Raw genomic sequence first — 21,219 nt, 5'->3', positions numbered from 1 at the left:
AGTGGAGTGCTAAACGGAAAGTAACGCTAAGCTGCTGCACTATGCTAAGATGCTACGCTAAGTTAAACTGCTAAACTAAGCTAAGCTGCTGCGCTAAGCAAAACCTAAACGGGGGAAAGTCGCAGATTTTCAACCTGATCTTACGTAAGTCATCCAGCAGAGTTTTACTGCAGGCGGGTAAACGCGGACCTCTGGGTACTGGTGAAACATGGACCACACCCAAAAACAAGTTCAGGTCTATTTTCTGGTTTCTTGGTCCAATACAAGCACTGAGTAAGTCCATTGAACAAATCAACGATTGGATATGCCAGACAAAATAATATACTTTATTAAAAATACCGGTATAAAAGTAGAGTATTGTAGCTTTATTGATCAGTTTTGTGACATATTCTGAAAGGATGGAAGGAAGAAACACCCTAAATAGTCACCATAAATATAACCATTAGTTTTTGTCAAACACCTCAGAATACTTCTGAGCCTTATTGATGTAAAAGTAATACAAAAAACTGAATGTGAGTTACAGTACCTACCTATCACTCTGCTTTAGTAACAAAATATCACTGCCGTCAATTCCATCACCCAATTTAATAGTATAAAATGAATACAAAAGCCAGAAGCAGCATGCAAGGCTATAATGTATCGTTATGAGTGCATGTACAGTGCTGTTGTTTCTATCTGTTAGAAAGAGAGGATTAACTAATTATCACTGAAGCATACCTAACAGTAAATATGCAAGCCATTCTCACTCCCAACTCATGGAATAGGGCAGCTTGGTCAGTGGCCCTCAGCGTCTGATACTGACGCACAAGACACCCTTTCAGCATCTGTATGGGACGCACCGGGCTCTCGGAGCAACTGCTCGACTGTGGCGCTGTAAGATGACGTAGCTTAATGAGTGACAAAGTCCATGTATGGAGGTAGGGCTGGTGGATGGGTCAAACGAACACTGGACTTCCTGTGGGAAAACAAAAGTCAACATTATGTTTTTAAAGATATTTTTTAGGGTTTTTCCTTTATTTAGAACAGCTGAAGAGAGGCAGCAAAGCGCCCAGGGTTGCAATAAGTGTGTCAAGGCATAATCAACAGGTGGATAAGAATCGTGCCATTCTGAAGAGACTGATTATTGCTGTATTGTATCTCGGACTCTTGGTGTCCGAGATACAGTACAACAATAATCAGGCAGCAGGCATTCCGTGGCCACCACAAGTCAGCTAGCAGCTCTGGCACAAGGGGAACTTTGTGGAGCTAGTGCAAGCTTTCGCCGAGTTTGACACAACGCTAGCATAGCACCTAGCATCAGCTACAACATTTACGGGTATACACATGTAGGCTAAGGCAAAAGCTCTGCGTGGAGGCTCCGCAGAACCATAAAACAAGCTTCAGAAATGAACTGCAGGTCATCTACTCAGATGCCCTCTTTCACAAGCCACCAGCTGATCTGCTGGAGATGCTCATACAAGATGAACTGACCACTGCCTTAACTGAGGTTTGCCATCTACTGAGGCTGATGCTCACCATACCCGTTACAAGCACATCTGCAGAAAAGGGCTTTTTCCTGCCTGAAATGGATCAAAACCTACCTAAGAACAGCTGTGGACAAGAGAGACTGGGCCACTTGGCGAAGATATCAATGGAAGCCACTGTAACACAAGACCTGAAGTCCCGTGGAAAGCTATATGACAGAGTCACTGAGCGTTTTACCACAATGAAGGATAGGAGAATGTCTTTCCTCTACAAGTAGAGATGAGTTAAAAAAAATTGGACTCACTTGGGCACGCCCTCATACTCTGCTTCTAACTGGCTAGTAGTCCTTACCTAGGTACTGTCAGGGCACGCCCTCATACTCTGCTTCTGACTGGCTAGTAGTCCTTACCTAGCTACTGTCAGATCACGCCCTCATACTCTGCTTCTGACTGGCTAGTAGTCCTTACCTAGGTACTGTCAGATCACGCCCTCATACTCTGCTTCTGACTGGCTAGTAGTCCTTACCTAGGTACTGTCAGGGCACGCCCTCATACTCTGCTTCTGACTGGCTAGTAGTCCTTACCTAGGTACTGTCAGGGCACGCCCTCGTACTCTGCTTCTGACTGGCTAGTAGTCCTTACCTAGCTACTGTCAGGGCACGCCCTCATACTCTGCTTCTGACTGGCTAGTAGTCCTTACCTAGCTACTGTCAGATCACGCCCTCATACTCTGCTTCTGACTGGCTAGTAGTGCGACTCCCAACAAAGATGGAACAGAAGTGAGATGTCTCACTCTGTAGTTAAAACAGAGCTCAACACACAGGGTAGGTAACAAAAATATGGTGTTTTTTGAACATTAAACCATGTAAACCTATTCTGATACAACCTCTAAATACAATTATGATCCTGAAAATGAGCATAATATGAGCACTTTAAGACCGCACATGAATGGCATTCTCTCGTATGCAGTCCGTAGCTTGTGTAGCCTACTAGTGCCACCTACTGGGCTATTAGTAGTCTGCTATAATGCTTCAGATAACCAATTTGTTGTTGATGTTTAATGTTTAGCCTGTATAGATCTGTTGTGCGTGCCTCTTTTAGAGCGAACAGCATTGTTGTTTTCTTGTTGATTGCAGTTATATCATAATTATCATAATTATATTTAAATCTCTTTTTTCTGTAATCATGTGTCCTGATATTTCATTATTTTATTGTCATCATTTTTTAATCTATCCAAATTGAGTAATTATTTTTGTTTTAGTTATTTTATGTCCTATTTTTTTTATTGTAAATTAATTTCTAGTGACCTAGATTTCTGACCTCTCCAGCACACACACTCTCTCTTCCCATGTGAAAGACATTTGATTTGTGATGTATTGTTTTCTATGAATGTGTGCAAACCAATAAAATCAAATAAAAAATTGTGACAAAAGCATTTTGTTTTTATATGCGGGTGAGAAATATAACAGTAATTTCAGCATTTGATTAGTCTTTTGAACATTATACTCTTCAACTTCTGGAATTCGTTTCAACAGTCATTATGTTATCATAAGGCAATATGATCTCCATACTAAGCTCACTGGCTTCCTCGGTCAAATTTGCCACACACCGCCACTGAGGACAACAGGAGGGTTAAAAAGTGATGCCAAGGGGTCCTGCCCCAGCTGCTGTATTTGACGAGTTGGGAGTGTGAATGTGTTCAAATATGAGACTCTTTTCATATTTCCTGTTTACGTATATCCTTCCAGGCTAAATGAAAGCACTAAGGTTAAATGGAAGAAATTAGAAGATGCAATTTTCTGGTATTCTCCCTCTCTTATGCTTATTTCAAGGAACCTTTATTGTATATAATAATACCAACAATTATCAAAAAAAGTCAGACTTTTGTTCCCACTCATTCATCACAATGCTCAAATGGTATTATAAACCATATTGTATGAGTGAATAAAGCAGGACAAAATGCTTTTCAAGCTGTCTTGACCCTCTGTCACTTTTGTGTGTACAGAATCTACTTGGTGGAACTGATATTGAAGTTGTGCCTCTGGTAAACAATGAAAGCCACCAGAGTAAGACAGATGACTCCAACAATGCCTGCTACGACTGAAACAGCCAGCATGGTACTGTTCAAATGAGTCTGCTGAGCACCTGGGAAGGAAAGAGACACCAAGGATTAGACCATATAGAGCAAAGTACAATTTCTATACAGATGAGAATGAAGGCATGTAGATGTATGTATACAATGGTATCCCAATGTCTAAAGCTCTTGTCATCTGTTTTGTTTGATAAAAATACAGGAATGCAGGAAATGAATTCATGTTGGCAGTGTATGCATACCTCCAAATGCCACCAGATACCCTGTGAGTGGAAAAGAGAAACCCTCAATACATTAATGACCAAAAGAAACCCACGATCAACGCATGCAGTCTGAAACGTGGTATGATTCAGCAAATGTGTAACTGTGCCGTCGTTACTCGAGTATCTCTGAATTTTGAGGCGTAAACCTATGAAGACCATTCCCATTCTCACCGATATCTGTGCGGATAGTGATGGGGCCTGAGCTGACGGTGGCCATGTCGCTCACTGTGGTGTCCTGGTTGTCGTTGGCGCTGCGGCGCCTCCTCGAGTTGGTGCCGGTAGTGCAGTTCTGCAGGTGAATCGGGGGATTGTTATATTAGTTAAGACACTTTTCTATTCTGCAGAAATAAAGTACCCGCACCCGTACCAGCAGATTCCCGGTGACAATTAACCTACTAACCACTACCCCACCCATACAGTTCTATTTATTTATTTATTTACAAATGTACATACTGTAATTACACCTATACATAGCCATATTCTACTGCTCTTCATACTATCTATCCTGCACATACACTTATTCTTACTACTCTTATAATGTTACCACACTACACATAGCTGTACATACTGTACATACCTGTCTATATGGTTCATTCAGTATATCCATATTTATTCAGTTTTTCTTATTATATATTCTGATAATACACTGCATATATCTATATTATTCTTACTACTAGTACAATTGCCACGGAGCCCGGCCGGGCACAGCCCGAAAAAGCTACGTGGCGGACATCTCTCCATCCCATGGGCCCACCACCTGTGGGAGGAACCGCTGGGGTCGGGTGCGCTGCCACATGGGTGGCAGTGAAGGTCAGGGGCCTCGACGGACCAGACCCGGGCAGCAGAGGCTGGCTCTGGGGACGTGGAATGTCACCTCTCTGTGGGGGAAGGAGCCGGAACTTGTGCGGGAGGTGGAGCGCTACCGGTTAGATCTGGTGGGGCTTACCTCTACGCACAGTCTTGGTTCTGGAACCATACTCCTGGATAGGGGTTGGACTCTTTTCTTCTCCGGAGTTGCCCAGGGTGTGAGGCGCCGGGCGGGTGTGGGGATACTCACAAGCCCCCGGCTGGCGCCGCTACGTTGGAGTTTAACCCGGTGGGACGAGAGGGTCGCCTCCCTACGCCTGCGGGTTGTGGGGGGAAAAACTCTGACTGTTGTTTGTGCATATGCACCAAACAAGAGTTCGGAGTGTCGGCCTTCTTGGAGACCTTGAGTGGAGTCCTGCATGGGGCTCCAGTCGGGGACTCCATAGTTCTGCTGGGGGGGGACTTCAACGCGCACGTGGGTAATGATGGAGACACATGGAGAGCGTGATTGGGAGGAACGGCCTCCCTGATCTAAACCAGAGTGGTTGTTTGTTGTTGGACTTCTGTGCTAGTCATGGATTGTCTATAACGAACACCATGTTCGAACATAGGGATGCTCATAAGTGTACTTGGTACCAGAGCACCCTAGGCCAAAGGTCAATGATCGATTTTATAATCGTTTCATCTGATCTGAGGCCATATGTTTTGGACACTCGGGTGAAGAGAGGGGCGGAGCTGTCAACCGATCACCATCTGGTGGTGAGTTGGGTCAGGGGTGGGGGTAGACTCTGGACAGACCTGGTAAGCCCAAGCGGGTAGTGCGGGTAAATTGGGAACGTCTGGAGGAGGCCCCTGTCCGACAGACTTTCAACTCACACCTCCGGCGGAGCTTTTCGTGCATCCCTGTGGAGGCTGGGGGCATTGAACCCGAGTGGACAATGTTCAAAGTTTCCATTGCTGAAGCTGCGTTGAGGAGCTGTGGTCTTAGGGTCTTAGGTGCCTCAAGGGGCGGTAACCCACGAACACCGTGGTGGACACCGGTGGTCAGGGAAGCCGTCCGACTGAAGAAGGAGTCTTTCCGGGATATGTTATCCCAGAGCGACTCCGGAGGCAGTTGCAAGGTACCGAAGGGGCCCGAAGAGCTGCAGCCTCTGCCGTGAAAGAGGCAAAGCAGCGTGTGTGGGAGAAGTTCGGAGAAGACATGGAGAAGGACTTTCGGTCGGCACCAAGGTACTTCTGGAAAACCGTTCGCCACCTCAGGAGGGGGAAGCAGGGGAACCATCCAAGCTGTGTACAGTAAGGATGGGGACGCTGTTGACCTCAACTGAGGAGGTAATAGGGCGGTGGAAGGAGCACTTTGAGGAACTCCTAAATCCGACTAATGCGCCCTCTATGGTAGAGGCAGAGCTGGAGGATGAGGGGGATTGGCATCAATTTCCCTGGTGGAGGTTGCTGAGGTAGTTAAACAACTCCACAGTGGCAAAGCCCCAGGAATTGATGAGATCCGTCCAGAAATGCTTAAAGCTCTGGGTGTGGAGGGGTTGTCTTGGTTGACACGCCTCTTCAACATTGCGTGGAAGTCTGGGACGGTGCCTAAGTAGTGGCAGACCGGGGTGGTGGTTCCCCTTTTTAAAAAGGGGGACCAGAGGGTGTGTGCCAATTACAGGGGGTATCACACTTCTCAGCCTCCCCGGTAAAGTCTACTCCAAGGTGCTGGAAAGGAGGGTTCGGTCGATAGTCGAATCTCAGGTTGAAGAGGAACAATGCGGATTCCGTCCCTGGTCGTGGAACAACGGACCAGATCTTTACTCTGCAAGGATCCTGGAGGGAGCCTGGGAGTATGCCCAACCAGTCTACATGTGTTTTGTGGATCTGGAGAAGGCGTATGACCGGGTGCCCCGGGAGATACTGTGGGAGGTTCTGCGGGAGTACGGGGTGAGGGGTCCCTTCTCAGGGCCATCCAATCTCTGTACGACCAAAGCGAGAGCTGTGTCCGGGTTCTCGGCAGTAAGTCGGACTCGTTTCAGGTGAGAGTTGGCCTCCGCCAGGGCTGCGCTTTGTCACCAATCCTGTTTGTAGTATTTATGGACAGGATATCGAGGCGTAGTCGGGGTGGAGAGGGGTTGCAGTTCGGTGGGCTGGGGATCTCATCGCTGCTTTTTGCAGATGATGTGGTCCTGATGGCATCATCGGCCTGTGACCTTTAGCACTCACTGGATCGGTTCGCAGCCGAGTGTGAAGCGGCTGGGATGAGGATCAGCACCTCTAAATCGGAGGCCATGGTTCTCAGCAGGAAGCCAATGGAGTGCCTTCTCCAGGTAGGGAATGAGTCCTTACCCCAAGTGAAGGAGTTCAAGTACCTTGGGGTCTTGTTCGTGAGTGAGGGGACAATGGAGCGGGAGATTGGTCGGAGAATCGGCACAGCAGGTGCGGTATTACATTCAATTTATCGCACCGTTGTGACGAAAAGAGAGCTGAGCCAGAAGGCAAAGCTCTCAATCTACCGGTCAGTTTTTGTTCCTACCCTCACCTATGGTCATGAAGGCTGGGTCATGACCGAAAGAACAAGATCCAGGGTACAAGCGGCCGAAATGGGTTTCCTCAGGAGGGTAGCTGGCATCTCCCTTAGAGATAGGTTATCCGTGTTATCCGTGAGGAGCTCGGAGTAGAGCCGCTGCTCCTTTGCGTCGAAAGGAGCCAGTTGAGGTGGTTCGGGCATCTGGTAAGGATGCCCCCTGGGCGCCTCCCTAGGGAGGTGTTCCAGGCACGTCCAGCTGGGAGGAGGCCTCGGGGGAGACCCAGGACTAGGTGGAGGGATTATATCTCTAACCTGGCCTGGGAACGCCTCGGGATCCCCCAGTCGGAGCTGGTTAATGTGGCCTGGGAAAGGGAAGTTTGGGGTCCCCTGCTGGAGCTGCTACCCCCGCGACCCGACCCCGGATAAGCGGATGAAGATGGATGGATGGATGGAATGTCACTGCTACTACATTGCACATATCAGTACATGTTGTTCATACATTGTCCATATTACATACTAATATTTATTCTGCTCTTACAACACTGCAATATATTTCTTGTCCTGCCTATGCACCGCCTGTCTATACTTGTATATCACGTTGCACTTTTCTGCATTTTTGCACTTCTGGTTGGACGCAAACTGCATTTCGTTGTCTTTGCACGTACTCTGCACAATGACAATAAAGTAGAATCTAATCTAATCTAATCTAATTTACACAGCGAATTTGAGATGTAGCAGTGGAAATTAACAACACTTTTCCATACAGCTTTCCATAAAAATAACTATGCCGTAAATTAAAACTTCAAATTACTAACTACTGTAAATTAAAACTTTATATTTAGGATAGCATGATATAAATTGAGCAGCCTATTACCCAAAGCAATTATGTCCACAATAGACGAATCTGCACCTTATGATTAGCATCCAATGCAAACATTCAGTGTCATCGGATGGAAGGGAGTAGTGTGATCTATATGTGTGATCTATATGTGGCCAGGCAAAAAGTATGGTTATGGAAGTTGGGATGTGGAGCTTGTCTGATTTCATGTAAGAGACCTGAGTTTGCGTCCCCTCAAAAACCATAACCACGATCTTTCTTTAACCTTAACCATGTGTAGATGTTGTAGAAAGCAGGAACAAAACATTGTCATAAAGCAGGGTTTCGCAGAATTGTCTAATATCAAAGTTCTTGCCTGGTGGAAGGTTTGCATTTGTGATGTGTGGTTTAACATCTCAAGGCAGAATCTGACCTGAATGAGGTTGGGGCAGAAAGAGTTCACACAGAGCCTGGTGGCACACTGTACATAGTAGGTGGAGAGAGTTACGTCTTTGCTTTGGACAAAGCGGAAAGCCTCGAAGGAGAAGCGGGCTTTCTGCTGCACTCCGTTGACTCCCATTACTGTCTGGGCATCCCGGTTACACCTTGAAGAGGACAGATGGTGGTTATTTTTTGCCCAGAGATTACTACCCGGTTTCAGTCTACCAAAATGTTTGAGATTCTGTCCAACAGACATGGTCCCTTTTGGTTTAGCATAGGCCCGGTTCACAGGTAACACTAAAACAGATTGATAATTTAACCCTCCTCCTTTTGAAGTTTTTCATGCATAATCTAATTCACATTGGTAAACTTTACATTTGCATGTTAATATATAATGAGAACACTAGAAAAGAACCAAAATGTTTCCAATTTTTCTGGATGGAGCATCCACCTGGATGGATCTTTAGGAGATATTAAAATTCCCATGGATGAACACTATGAGATGAGGTTCAATGGTCAGAAAAAACTTCTAGTATCTATTTTTCTCTTAACCTGAATTGAGTTGTTTCACTTTTCATCTCTGTAGACTGTTAACTCACCCAACAAAGAGATCGTAATATGTGGTGGTGACGTGGAAAAGCGAAGTTGTGACGTAACATCGGTCTAGGAGCACGTTGAATCTGCAAGGAGGAGTTTTGGTATCAGCACAGATCGATACAGCTAGTCATATTTTCCCATATTCTAGGTGAGATCTGTGACTGAAGAGTCTTTGCTATGGATGTTGGCACAGGTAGAGTTTGGGGAAAACTACTTTCCTAGAATTTGAATGAGATAAGCCAGTGTAGATCCCTGGGTTAACATGCTCAGAGTACCATTTTTTTGCCACATATTTAGGATTGAAATGTCAGTATGTTCTTTATTGAGCAAATATTTTTTTTAACCAAAAATATACAATCAGCATAGCAGGGCTCCGCCCTCCTACGTACTTTCGCTAAATTTTCATTTTCCTTCAGTACTGGGTTTGCGGTATGTTCTTGGGTTTTCTCCGGTCAAATCTTTACCAGTCCAATCAGTGAACAGAGGGAGTGGCTGAGAACGATGACGTTGAGGTTGTGCGCTAGAGTTGTAGTTCTGTAATGGCTGCGGAGAAAGATGCAAGCGAAGCCACTCGGTCTGTTGTGGCAACGCTGCCGATTATCCAGAAGTTAAAGGCCGAGCAAGAACAATCTTTGCTGAGTTGTGTTTGTTGGGGGCCATGATGTTGTGGCCCTCCTCCTCACGGGGTTCGGGAACAGTTTGATTTTCCAGCTAGCTCCGTTAGTGGTGAAGGAGTTGGCTAAGGCGAATGCTAGCGATCCTAAACCGACGTCACGACCAAACGTTAGGTAGGTAGGATTGGTTATGGCAGATCCAGAGTGGCTCTGGGCAGATCCAATAGTTTTAAACTTCAACAGAGTACCTGCCTTCAAGGAAGTTAACACTTGTCAATGGAGAGTGGCCAATGAAATGGACCAGAGTCTGGTAGGACAACCTGATCTCACAAAATTCTGTGAAATGAACACGGCTCCTTAACTCAAAATCTGTGGCAGTTTCACGGAATCACAAAACATTCCGTGATGGGCCTACGGAAGAATTCCGTTAAATGAACACGGCCCCTTAAGTTAAGGAAAAGGTCGCGGGTGGGCGTACGGTTCCGGGACATGCGGGAAGAACGAGACGGAAAAGAAGAAAGTAACTTTAGGAAACCTGACATGCGGGACACGAACCCCAGTCTCAAACCCTGTTCTCCTGGGTGAAAGTCCTGCGTTTGTGCAACGCATCTTTCTGGTGCAAATATCTTTCTTTATGTAAAGGAAATTATTATTAGATATTTGAGGGGGTAAATTACACCTATGGAAGTACCTGTTACTGAGGTTGGACGCCTTGACTTCTACATAGATCCTGGTCTTTAGATCCAGGCCTCCTGGAGGGATCTGCAGTGTGGAGGAGTAGCCACGGTCCTTCAGGCCCAGTAACAGAAGAGAGAGAAGGATGTTGTTTAAATCGATTGATGTGTTGGACCGAATGCTTTGAGTTCATCATCAGATTAGAACTGGCCATCCCTCCACACAAGGGAAGGGCCACAGGAGGGGTACTGCTGCTAAATTTGTTGTCTGCACTACACGATGCAGAGCCAAAATATTAGCATTACTATAGAATATTAGCCACTATATAGATGGAATATAGCATTTAGCAAAGGTTCCAGTTTTAATCCAGCAAGTCTTTCATATTGAAAGAACCTCAACCCTGAGGTCAAAAAATTTGAAATTATAAAATTTCTATATAAAAGAAAATGATAGAGATACACAATCATGTTATGATGAATCAAGGTTAGTTTAAAGTGACTTTTAGAAATGTTCAGAATTTACTTAAAGCTGAAAGAAAGACCGACTCCAAAGACTCAAGAAAGTCACTATGCCCAGAAATAGTCCAGCACATAACTCCATGTTAAACTAGAAATGGTAATTTTACACTTAAACAAATGAGATTTTATGTGGGTTATTCTGTCTTGTCATTTTTATATTGCATACATAAAATATTCAGTGTGAAGACATTAGAGTGGTATCATCCTTCTCATCTAACTCTTGGCAAGAAAGCAATAAAGTCTATTTCCCAATATGAGGAACTATTCCTTTAATAAAGTCATTGCTGACACCTGCATGTTGCAAAATATATTCTGGACAAAATCCACTAAAAATGCAATTTGATAGAAAAAAAAAATGTATTTGGTAAAGGAATAAGGATTAATTTGCCTTTTTCTCATCTGACATTTTGACGCACAGTAAGCACAGGTGTAACAACATTACTGATGCCTCTGTTGTATTCAAGTGTCCCAGGAAGCCATGGCAGTGTGACAGTGAGCCAGCATGAACAACACCAGGAGCCTGAAACTGCAGCAGTTCTAAATGGAATTCAGCCATCATTAAGGTTATTATTTACACATTTTCCTACTGTGATAGGAGTTGTCATGAAAATAGTTAGTATAATTTGTCTCCATGCCGTGTAGTCCAGATGAACATTCTGCTGTAAATCAACTCCTTGTTTTTCTCTACCAATGAAGACTACAATACATTTTAACAGAGCCCTGAGTATCTCAAAGACCAGACCATCTTTGTTATATTGGAAGAACTCTAGTCTATATCGACGACGACGTTCATTTACGGGATAGTTTAGTGTTGTATCATGTGGCCGCGCTGACAGTTTTGTTGTCATTACTTAGAATTGCTCATGGGGGCGACACAAACTACGTGCTATAACTTTAACAGAAGAAGGTCATATAACGGCTAGTGGGAAACCCGGAAAAGTAACCTTAATCTATTTTTTTCAATGCATGAGTAATTTTATTGATGATATTATTTATCTTTGTGTTGAATATATACCTTAATCATGGAAATAAATCTAATCTGCGTGTGTGATTTGATGTCCTCCTTCTTAACTAAACTAAACACAGTTCCACAGTCCTTTGAGTTAGAGGAGCAACAGTTTAGTTTTCTTGTAAATGGTTTCCTTGATTTAATTAAATAGCTTTTACTTCTAGTAAGAAGTCATCTAAAAGGTTAGACGATGCCAATTTGGTCCTTAATGCAGCCATGGTGCTCGGTCCCTCACACTTTTCTAACCGTCTAACCGTCACATAAAGTAGCTAGCTGTTGTCACCTCCCTCCTCTTACCGAGTAGAGTCGCATGCTCAGTGAGCTGATGAAACTCCCATTATTGTCTTTGACTGCCAGGCTGACCCCAGACCTGTTGGACGAATAAAGTTCTGTCAGCAGCTGGAAATCATTATGGGAAAAAAACATAAAAAACCGAGTCATCTTTCATCTGATACAGGAGGGACACAACAAGCCCTTCTGAAAGTAGGCCACGGTCTTGGCCAAGGCACAGGCAACTTGAAGAAACATGAGGTGACATCAGAGTCGGGCTTAGCCGCCACTAGTTCTTAGTCATCTCCTTGGTGTGTGAGCCCCTTAGCTCAGACGCTATAGCACACATCCTCCACACCACCCTATCTCACCTGGAAAGGAAAGGAAGCTATGTGAGATTTAGTTCAGCGTTTAACACCATAGTTCCCTCCAGGCTTGTCACAAAGTTCAAGGACCTGGGATTAAACACCTCACTGTGGATCCTTGACTTCCTGACACGCAGACAGACAGACGTGCTAAGGGTGGGCGGACACACCTCGTCCACCCTCATCCTTAACACCGGAGCACCCCAGGGCTGTGTTTTGAGTCCCCTGCTACACACACCACTGTGTAGCCACTTTCAACTAAAATCACCATCATCACACAGACGACACAGCTGTGGTGGGCCTGATCACAGACACCAATGAAAAGGCCTACCTGAAAGAAGTAGAGGGCCTGACCTGCTGGTGTCAAGACAACAACAACAACAACCTACTCATGAATGTCAGAAAGACTAAAGAGATGCTAGTGAACTTCTGGAAGAAGCAGGGAAGGAACTACACCCCCTTAATATCAACAGGTCCTCGGTGGAGAGGGTGGACAGCTTCGAGTACCTTGGTGTCCACATCAACGAGGGACTGACCTGGGCGCTGCATACTGACTTACTGGTGAGAAAGGCGAGGCAGAGACTGTTTTTTTAACAGAGAAATTAAGGGTATCCCCTCAAATACTGAGGAATTTCTACTCCTGGGAGCGCCCTGGTGGGGAACATCACCGCCTGGTATGGAAACAGCAATGAACTGGACTGCAAGGTTCGAGTCCCATTTAAAATTAGTAAAAAAGTAAAACACTTCTATGTAACAGAATACTATTGGTGGGAAAAACTGTTGGTTGAAGAGCAGAACACAAACTTTCAAATAAACTCCTGCATCTGTATTATTGGACTTAATAACCACCATAATTCATCTTTGATTAGCAAAGCTACATCAAACTATCATACTTTAAACTTTTTGTCCTGCCTTTGCTCACAACAGCAATTGAAATTTTACATTTATTTTTGTGTGCACTTTTAAACAGCAAATGCCACTTACACGCTCATCTGAGTGTTGTTGATCAGGTACTGCAGTGGGTAGCGGCAGAAGAACCTGTACATCACCTCTTGGTGATAGGTGATGGCTCCTTTGCTGGGGTCCTCAGAGCAGATCATGCCTGCGATGCCGATTTGCTGGACGTTGGAGAAGTCTGCAAACAGTCCGGTTCCCACCTCCTCAATGATCTTTAAAGGGAAAAGAGTTTGTTAAGAGTCTGTTGTGTGAGTGGCATCTGCTGTGAGTTTTTTTAGACAACCTACGATCAGCTTGCTGGAGCAGAAAGTGATCGCCTCCTCTGTGATGGAGACGTTGAACTTGACAATGGGCGGGTCCGCTGTCCAGTCAGGTGTCCCTTTACACTGGTCTTTGGAGTGCTCTGAGTTGAGGGCCAGCAGTGATTCGTTGTATCCATTGAAATAGACGGGACACAGGAGGATCTTGAGGTGTACTGTCTGAGAGCCACAGAGGACCTCGATGTCTGAGTTAGCTGAACAGAGCAAGGATGAGACCAGAATCAACTATGAGGATTTTGAACATGATTCAGTCTGTGGCTGAGGGGGAGACTACTCCAAAACGGACTTCTTAGAGGGGTACTTCACCAATTTAACACAATGTTGAGAGTTTATTTGTCATGAACTACTCAAAAGTTTTCACTTGCCTGTGAAAACAGTTGCACGACGTCTAGTTATTGTAAAATAATATTGGAATGTGACTCTGTAATCTAAAGGGAAGTCAAAGACACTATGAAGTTGCATTATTGGAAATATATAATTAATTTTTGTTGGCGCTTGACCCATACTCGAAACAAAAAGATGGGATATCTCAGCCTCTGCTGCTTTGATTCTGATCATTTGAAGTCCCCTAGCTTTATATTGTATCACTGGAGGAGCCCTTTAATGACATTGTACTATTTTTCAACTGTGTTACATGTCAATAAAAGTTCCATAATTGGCCGATTTTATATATTTTCAACTAAATGTGTCATGATATCAAACTTCTCAAAATATATATTTTAAGGTTGTCTCATCTAACTTGAGACATTATCAATGCAAAACAGCAATAAAGCATTGAGCTATAGAAGCATGCAGTTAAGAGCATTCCATATGCATCAGTTTTATTTTTCTTCCAAAATGCATCTGCAAAAAAATAATATCTTCATTCAGCTTCTTTTACCTTCTTCTGACAAGTGATATATAAATCCAGCAGCTCCATTTTCAAACTCCCCAAAGCTGTAACACACCTCATCTCAGAGATAAAGACACACTCCTCAGATAGCCAGGCGGCCACTGGGCTGATGAGTATTAGGTTGCAGGAGAAAGAGAGGTGTGAAAGGAGGAAGAGTGGGGGCAGCAGGGGAAGTCAGATCAGCAGGTGGATGAAAAGGATGAGAGAGTGAGCATGGCTAGTCTCGCTGACCTGGACTTCTGAATGTAGAGTGTCCGATGCAGGCATGTTGAGCTTGGACGAGAAGTGTGGCAAGTTGATACGTAAGAAGGACTAGCCACATTGTCCTCAAAATGCTGGGGATAAAACAGATGACAGAACTCAGAAGGCATGTTCTCCTCTGGTAAGCGTTAGAAGAAGGCTATGAAATGTACAAAAAGAACCAACTCCATTTCTAATCATCCCAGAAATGCAGTGGTGGAAGAAATACTCAAATCATTCATTTCACAAGGTAAAAGTACCAATACAACAATGTAAAATTACTCCAATAAAAGTAAATGTCCTGCATTCAAAATCAGAGAATACAGAGGTATTATCAACAAAATATATTTGTACTGATATGGTATCAACATGTACTTGTTCTGCACTGCTATGTCCCCTGTGACTGATACATTATATGACATAACATTGTTAATACTGATGCATCAATGTGTAAGCAGTGTTTGGCTGTTGTATCTGATTGAGCTGAAGCTAGTTTTAATGCTTTAATCTAAAAAGTAGCCAGTAACAAGAAAAAAGCGCAATATATCAGTCTGAAATGTGGTTGGAGTAGAAGTACGCAGTTGAATGAAATGGAACTTTTAGGTACCTAAAAATGTACTTAAAGTATAGGTTACTTCAGTGAATCTACTTTGTTACTTTCTACCACTGCAGACATGTGGAAACCCTTTGATATGAGTAAAGTTCAAACCAATGTAATACATCAAGAAACACTGAAACACTTAAAAAGGCCTTCGAAGATTTAAACACTTTGATACATTTCAAATCCTACATCAAGTCCTCAAACAGAACACTGAGGAAAGCAGCAGCCAGATGGTGGAACAAATGGGATGTAAATAAATATGTTAATCAGTAGCAGCTGCAGTTCTATTTGAAGGAGCCTTCCAAGTGATTTAAAATGAGTTAAAAGGTTGGCGCTTCTAATTGCAAACACAGACACGTTCTTCATGTGTTGATGATTTTCTTGGAATCAGTTTGTAGCATCATTGGGTGGAACATACACGGTAAACTAGGGCTAATCCATCCATTCATTGCTTTCAGAGTGACATTAACCCATACTGGAGGACAACTTGATGTCATTGGAATCAAAATGTGTTTTTTTTCCCCCAGTAAGATGAGGCATTGCGCACGCAGAATACAAAACTAAACTTTAGTGACAATTATAGGCAGCCGTACAGACCTTCATAGAAAAGCTGTATAATACATAAAAGTCCAATTAAAGTTAGAACTGACAGCCAAAACTATATATTATCCATTCATCTTGTAACCAATAAAAAAGAATATTGCATGCTGTGAGATTTCGAAAAGTTATTTCTTACTGTGTGTGGATGTCCACCTCTTTCCCTCAGTATGTCTGTCCTGTGTCTGCTCTTTCCTTCATGACTATCGGCCATTTATACTGGCCTCATTTCCAGCTGCAGAGAGTCCACAGGATCCCACTGATGAAGAAAGGGAAAGGTAGGAGAGCAACACAAGCTGTTTGGAACCATCAAGCGGATCATCTGACAGACATGGAACAATAGGTGGACCTATATAGAGGTTCTCTGATCTGGTGGAATATTACGTCAAGTAGCCATACATTTAACTTGCATCTCTGCAATGAGCTCAACTGTGTCATAATGTACCCTCAATAGATGGATTGTATTTTAAGAAAATCCATAGTAAATAAATTCCTAGTTGGGTTTAGACAAGAGTTGCTAATCTTTTATTCCTTCTTTTGGGCTGATTATTACTTTATATTGACAAGAAAATATGGTACGTAGTTTTTTTTCTTAAAACTCAGTTGGTCACAGACCATTTGCCTGGAATATACAATCAGCACAACATCCACAGGGAACTACAAAGAACCTTAAATATCTGCAGGAACCGATGAGGCAATGCTGAAGACGTTACATAACCAAAATATTAATATCTGCTGAATTGTTTCAGCTATCACCTACAAAAGGCCATTTTATGAATTCTGCTGTTATTTGTCACGTTATCTGTCACTTCTGCCGGGGGCTACCACTCTTTGTTAAGAAATTAGGTCTCCTGCAAATAATCTTAGACTTAAAGAAAGGCACACCCTGTCAAACAAAAACTACAACTGTCACCTGAACCACAAATCACCCCAGATCCCCTCCAGGAACCCTGAGACCTCATCCCAACAATGGAGCAGAGATGAGCTTACACACAGTTTAGCATTAAGTAGGTGTCATGTCTGGCCATTTTCCCATTCGGCAGGCTTAAGTGTATCTGAGTGGGTCATTAGACACAGGTACAATACGTACTTTTTCTCAATTCTGGGAGTGTGTTTGCACAAACGTATGTATGTTTCTATGTCACGTGAAAATCCTCTCTCATAATTCATGTTTGGCTCAGTCAGATCTGGAGCAGCTGTCTCAATACATGTGTTTTTTTTAAGTGCTGCCTTACCAAAAAAATCCATGTGTGTTGCAACATTTGATCCATTTTTGAAAGGTTACATAATGTAACTTACATTATTTCCATCTGGCCCATAACTAGGAAACAGTAACATGCTCACTTCTTTGACACAGACTTTGACTACAGACTACATGAGCAGTACTAATGGAATAAGTTACAGTACCCAACATCATCTATCTTTGGTTTCTGTTTCCATCAGCTTAGGGTACAACAACCTAAAGATCCAGTTAATTCCTGATTGAAGCTGTTCATTCCATTGTACATGGCAGTAACGGGATCTGCATGATATCACAAAGATCCCTTGTGATATCATGTCCTATCTGTCCTTAATCATACTGCTATGATCTACTGAATGCAAATAACACTAAAAATGAAATCACATTCTGCTTCTTTACTGGCCATGTAAGGACAATGACGATATAAGATGGAGATTGATAAGATAAGATTGAGTGGAATGAAAAACTTTTCATTTATTCACTTGGCTGTTACTGTATTTTCTGCAAGTTTAATCTGGAAATCTTATAAATTGAACATAATTTACTAAAATCTAAATCAAATGATAGACCCTTAAAGAAAGATTTGTCATTTTATTTCCCAACATGAAAGCTATTGCTTTGCTATTTTAAAGCCCTGTCCACACAGAAATTACATTCTGTTAATGGATTATTTCTTTTTTGTGTTGTTTATAGAAAGAGCCCCCCCCCCCCCTCCCAAGAAAAATAAAGAAATTAATTTAACCAGATTACAAGTAGAAACAAAACTGCACTGGTAGTAAATCACAGCTTTAATCTCACAATGTTTGTTTCAGCTGTGCCATTATATACAAGTCTGTTACCTTGGTAACTTCCTATGGTGCATGTATGCAAATCAGTATAAAGGTGCAAAGGGGACTACCACAGTTTAGGAGCACAGACTAACATTTATTAACATTTGTAAAAAACATTACACATCAGAAAGAACAGAGTTCAAAGAAAATGGCAGGCTACAGTTCCAAGACATTTCATTCTTTTTAAAAACCGGCAATGGTGCAAAAATCAAAGCAGCCTACACCCGACACAGGACCCGGGGATGAGGGTTTAAAGATAGTCTTGGCGGTGATTTAGTGACCGATTTCCCCTGTGTCTAGAATCGGCCAAGTTTCTATTTAGAGCTGGTGTACTTGGTCACGGCCTTGGTGCCCTCAGACACGGCATGCTTGGCCAGTTCCCCGGGCAGCAGCAGGCGGACGGCGGTCTGGATCTCCCTGGAGGTGATGGTGGATCTCTTGTTGTAGTGCGCCAGGCGCGACGCTTCCCCGGCGATGCGCTCGAAGATGTCGTTGACAAAAGAGTTCATGATGCCCATGGCCTTGGAGGAGATCCCCGTGTCTGGGTGCACCTGCTTCAGCACCTTGTACACGTAAATGGCATAGCTTTCTTTCCTGGTCTTGCGACGCTTTTTGCCTCCTTTCTTCTGAGTTTTGGTCACGGCCTTTTTGGAACCCTTCTTTGGCGCAGGAGCGGATTTAGCAGGATCAGGCATTTTCTCTTCCGTGTAAACGCCAGTAAAACAGCTCGAGTTACCGCCCAACTCCAGTCCCATATTTATAACATGGCTGTGCAAATGAGTGTGGGCCATTCCTCCTCTGCGATTGGATGATCCCTTGCCAAAGGACCGTCATTACCGGAGGGCGCGCTGCGCCATTGGCTCGTGCGTTTCAGTTTCACTCAGCCAATCGGAGAAGCCTTTGCGGTTTATATGCCTTTACTCACAAAGGCATTACGTAAAGGTCCAAGCTCTTCCGTCCATAGTGTCACAGTGTGCCCGCCAGATCACTGAAACTAAATTTTTAACGATCATGTCTGGCAGAGGGAAAACCGGAGGCAAAGCCCGAGCAAAGGCCAAGTCCCGCTCCTCCCGGGCCGGACTCCAGTTCCCGGTGGGCCGAGTCCACAGGCTATTGCGCAAGGGCAACTATGCGGAGCGCGTCGGCGCTGGGGCTCCGGTGTATCTAGCGGCAGTGCTGGAATATCTGACCGCTGAGATCCTGGAGCTGGCAGGCAACGCGGCCAGAGACAACAAGAAGACCAGGATCATACCTCGGCACCTCCAGCTGGCCGTGCGCAACGACGAGGAGCTCAACAAGCTGCTGGGAGGTGTGACCATCGCTCAGGGAGGAGTGCTGCCCAACATCCAGGCTGTCCTTCTCCCCAAGAAGACGGAGAAACCTGCCAAGAGCAAGTAACAGACTCCCCGCAGGCTCACCGCGGAGTCAGCCACTTTTTTCATATCCGTGTTCGTTGTGTCTTTGTTTTTTTGGGATCAACAACCTTTCAAATATGGGGGACTGTGTTTGATGTTGGTGTTTCTACAATGAAAACATACACTCGCTTCTCGTCGGGACTATTCATAGACTGCTCAGTCGCCGCTGTGTGTTGTCGGCTCGGCGCTATCTGAAGGATGATGAAGGCCGCGGGGACATTTTTAGTTCTTTAATATGGACCAATTCTGAAGGGAGGAGGGGGGTGTTTTTTTTGTTTTGTTTCGCAAAGCTGCTATAAAACGTAAAGAGTCGTTGTATTGTTTTATCATGTTGTTTCAATAAATGCCCTGTAGCCTTTTGGCACAGGAAGAATACATTCCGTCTTCATGTAGCATGTTGTTATCATCCGGGGACTCTTCTAGGTTACATCTAGGGCTGCAGCTTTTAAAGTGCTACGGTGTAATATTTAGAGAACAGTGAGCGTTCTTCCATTTCATTTGACACCTAAGGTTCAGTCCTCAACATTAGAAATGTCACTCATCACAGTACCTTCTTTCATAGGGAAATTATGAATGACCGTTCTTCAAGGAAACCATGTTTTGCTCAAGATGACGCTATGATGGTGGTTCTCACTCACGTGATCTTTTTCTTCATTGCTACAGTTGATGTTAGGAGCCCTGTGGAATATACTTCTGACAATATCTAATTGGTGGATATGAATTCTGTAGTTGAGGGAACATTTCTTTTTCATACAAGGAACCATATCTAATAGTTTATTCAGTTATTCCCAACCAGTGGTAGTTGTTTCTCAGGGGGTACTTCTGCTGTTGTCACGGGGCAAAGGAAAGATTGTGGAGAAGCTGAACATATTTGGGGAAAAAAAAATAATGATTTGATTAAAAGATAATATCAGCTGCAACACCTGAAGACTACATGTTGCAGGTATGTAAGAGTGCTTGAAAACTAGTTGGCAAGAGAGCTCAGAAGTTTAAACGGGTAAGTAAAAGTAATGAATTAATGGGAGAAATAAATAGCTAACAGTAGGCTAATGGCTAAACAGTTGAAATAGTGAAAAGTATTAACTACTGACTAAAATGGTCCGCTACTAGGCCTACCAACGAAACAATTCAAATAATTAGCTTAAAGTAATGGTAAGAACATTTGGCAACCAAAATATAGACCGTTCACAAGTATGAAAACATAACAAGATCCACTCTTATATAATAGTGAAATACATTGGGAATTGATGAAGGGGTACAAAAGTTCATCTGACAAGACTGTGGGTGGGGGGGTCCTCAGACCAAAAGGTTAGGAACCACTGATTTGCATTATGTTCATAATAGTCTCGCATTGCCAGACCTTCCTCCACAGCGCTGCGGACGAGGGTCTGGCTAGTCCATACAGCATTCTGGGATGGGAGAAAAACGTGCTCTGGTTTACTGTAGGCCTGGCAAACCTGGTTCCTGTTAAGGATTCGGGTTATTCTGAGTCACTCACTAAACTGAACCGGGTTGTGCGAGTCACTTCAATCACTTGGCTCAGTATTGCTAAATCGCCAAGGAAACTGTCCTACTGCACACACCCACTCGTCACTTCATGCAGCTGCTCACAGGAGAGCCATTTAGTCACGGAAAAGTAAACATTTTGAGCCAGACTGTTTGTCTTAACTTAGTGTAG

The 21,219-nt window shown here is 43.7% G+C and overlaps 3 protein-coding genes across 3 annotated transcripts; 1 reads left to right on the top strand and 2 right to left on the bottom strand.

Moving 5' to 3' along the window:
• Window positions 1-3,471: 3,471 nt before the first annotated feature.
• On the bottom strand, window positions 3,472-14,940 carry LOC144527437 (zona pellucida-like domain-containing protein 1). Its single transcript, XM_078265443.1, has 9 exons — window positions 14,850-14,940; window positions 13,694-13,920; window positions 13,434-13,618; window positions 12,112-12,184; window positions 10,304-10,401; window positions 9,001-9,081; window positions 8,394-8,565; window positions 3,965-4,107; window positions 3,472-3,583 (listed from the first exon to the last, which is right to left on the bottom strand). The coding sequence occupies exons 1-9, from the start codon at window positions 14,938-14,940 to the stop codon at window positions 3,472-3,474; spliced, it is 1,182 nt and encodes a 393-aa protein (XP_078121569.1).
• A 3,259-nt stretch (window positions 14,941-18,199) lies between these two features.
• On the bottom strand, window positions 18,200-18,870 carry hist2h2l (histone 2, H2, like). Its single transcript, XM_078266160.1, has one exon. The coding sequence runs from the start codon at window positions 18,819-18,821 to the stop codon at window positions 18,441-18,443; it is 381 nt and encodes a 126-aa protein (XP_078122286.1). The 5' UTR covers window positions 18,822-18,870; the 3' UTR covers window positions 18,200-18,440.
• Window positions 18,871-19,046: 176 nt separating this feature from the next.
• h2ax1 (H2A.X variant histone family member 1) lies at window positions 19,047-19,918 on the top strand. The gene has a single exon (XM_078266161.1). The coding sequence runs from the start codon at window positions 19,138-19,140 to the stop codon at window positions 19,522-19,524; it is 387 nt and encodes a 128-aa protein (XP_078122287.1). The 5' UTR covers window positions 19,047-19,137; the 3' UTR covers window positions 19,525-19,918.
• The last annotated feature ends 1,301 nt before the right edge of the window (window positions 19,919-21,219 follow it).

This window comes from Sander vitreus, chromosome 13 (genome assembly GCF_031162955.1).
Source record: "Sander vitreus isolate 19-12246 chromosome 13, sanVit1, whole genome shotgun sequence".
In the NCBI taxonomy this organism is placed as follows: Eukaryota; Metazoa; Chordata; class Actinopteri; order Perciformes; family Percidae; genus Sander; species Sander vitreus.
This window is presented reverse-complemented; position numbering and strand designations above follow the sequence as displayed.

Bases quoted from the DNA above. Each gene is read 5' to 3' on its own strand.
- LOC144527437 (XM_078265443.1), bottom strand. From the start codon at position 14,940: ATGTGGCTAGTCCTTCTTACGTATCAACTTGCCACACTTCTCGTCCAA. The intron at 4,108-8,393 runs GTCAGATTCTGC...ATTCACCTGCAG, and splicing joins TCTGCCCCAACCTCATTCAG to AACTGCACTACCGGCACCAA. The intron at 3,584-3,964 runs GTTTACGCCTCA...TCATTTGAACAG, and splicing joins AATGGGAATGGTCTTCATAG to TACCATGCTGGCTGTTTCAG.
- hist2h2l (XM_078266160.1), bottom strand. From the start codon at position 18,821: ATGCCTGATCCTGCTAAATCCGCTCCTGCGCCAAAGAAGGGTTCCAAA.
- h2ax1 (XM_078266161.1), top strand. From the start codon at position 19,138: ATGTCTGGCAGAGGGAAAACCGGAGGCAAAGCCCGAGCAAAGGCCAAG.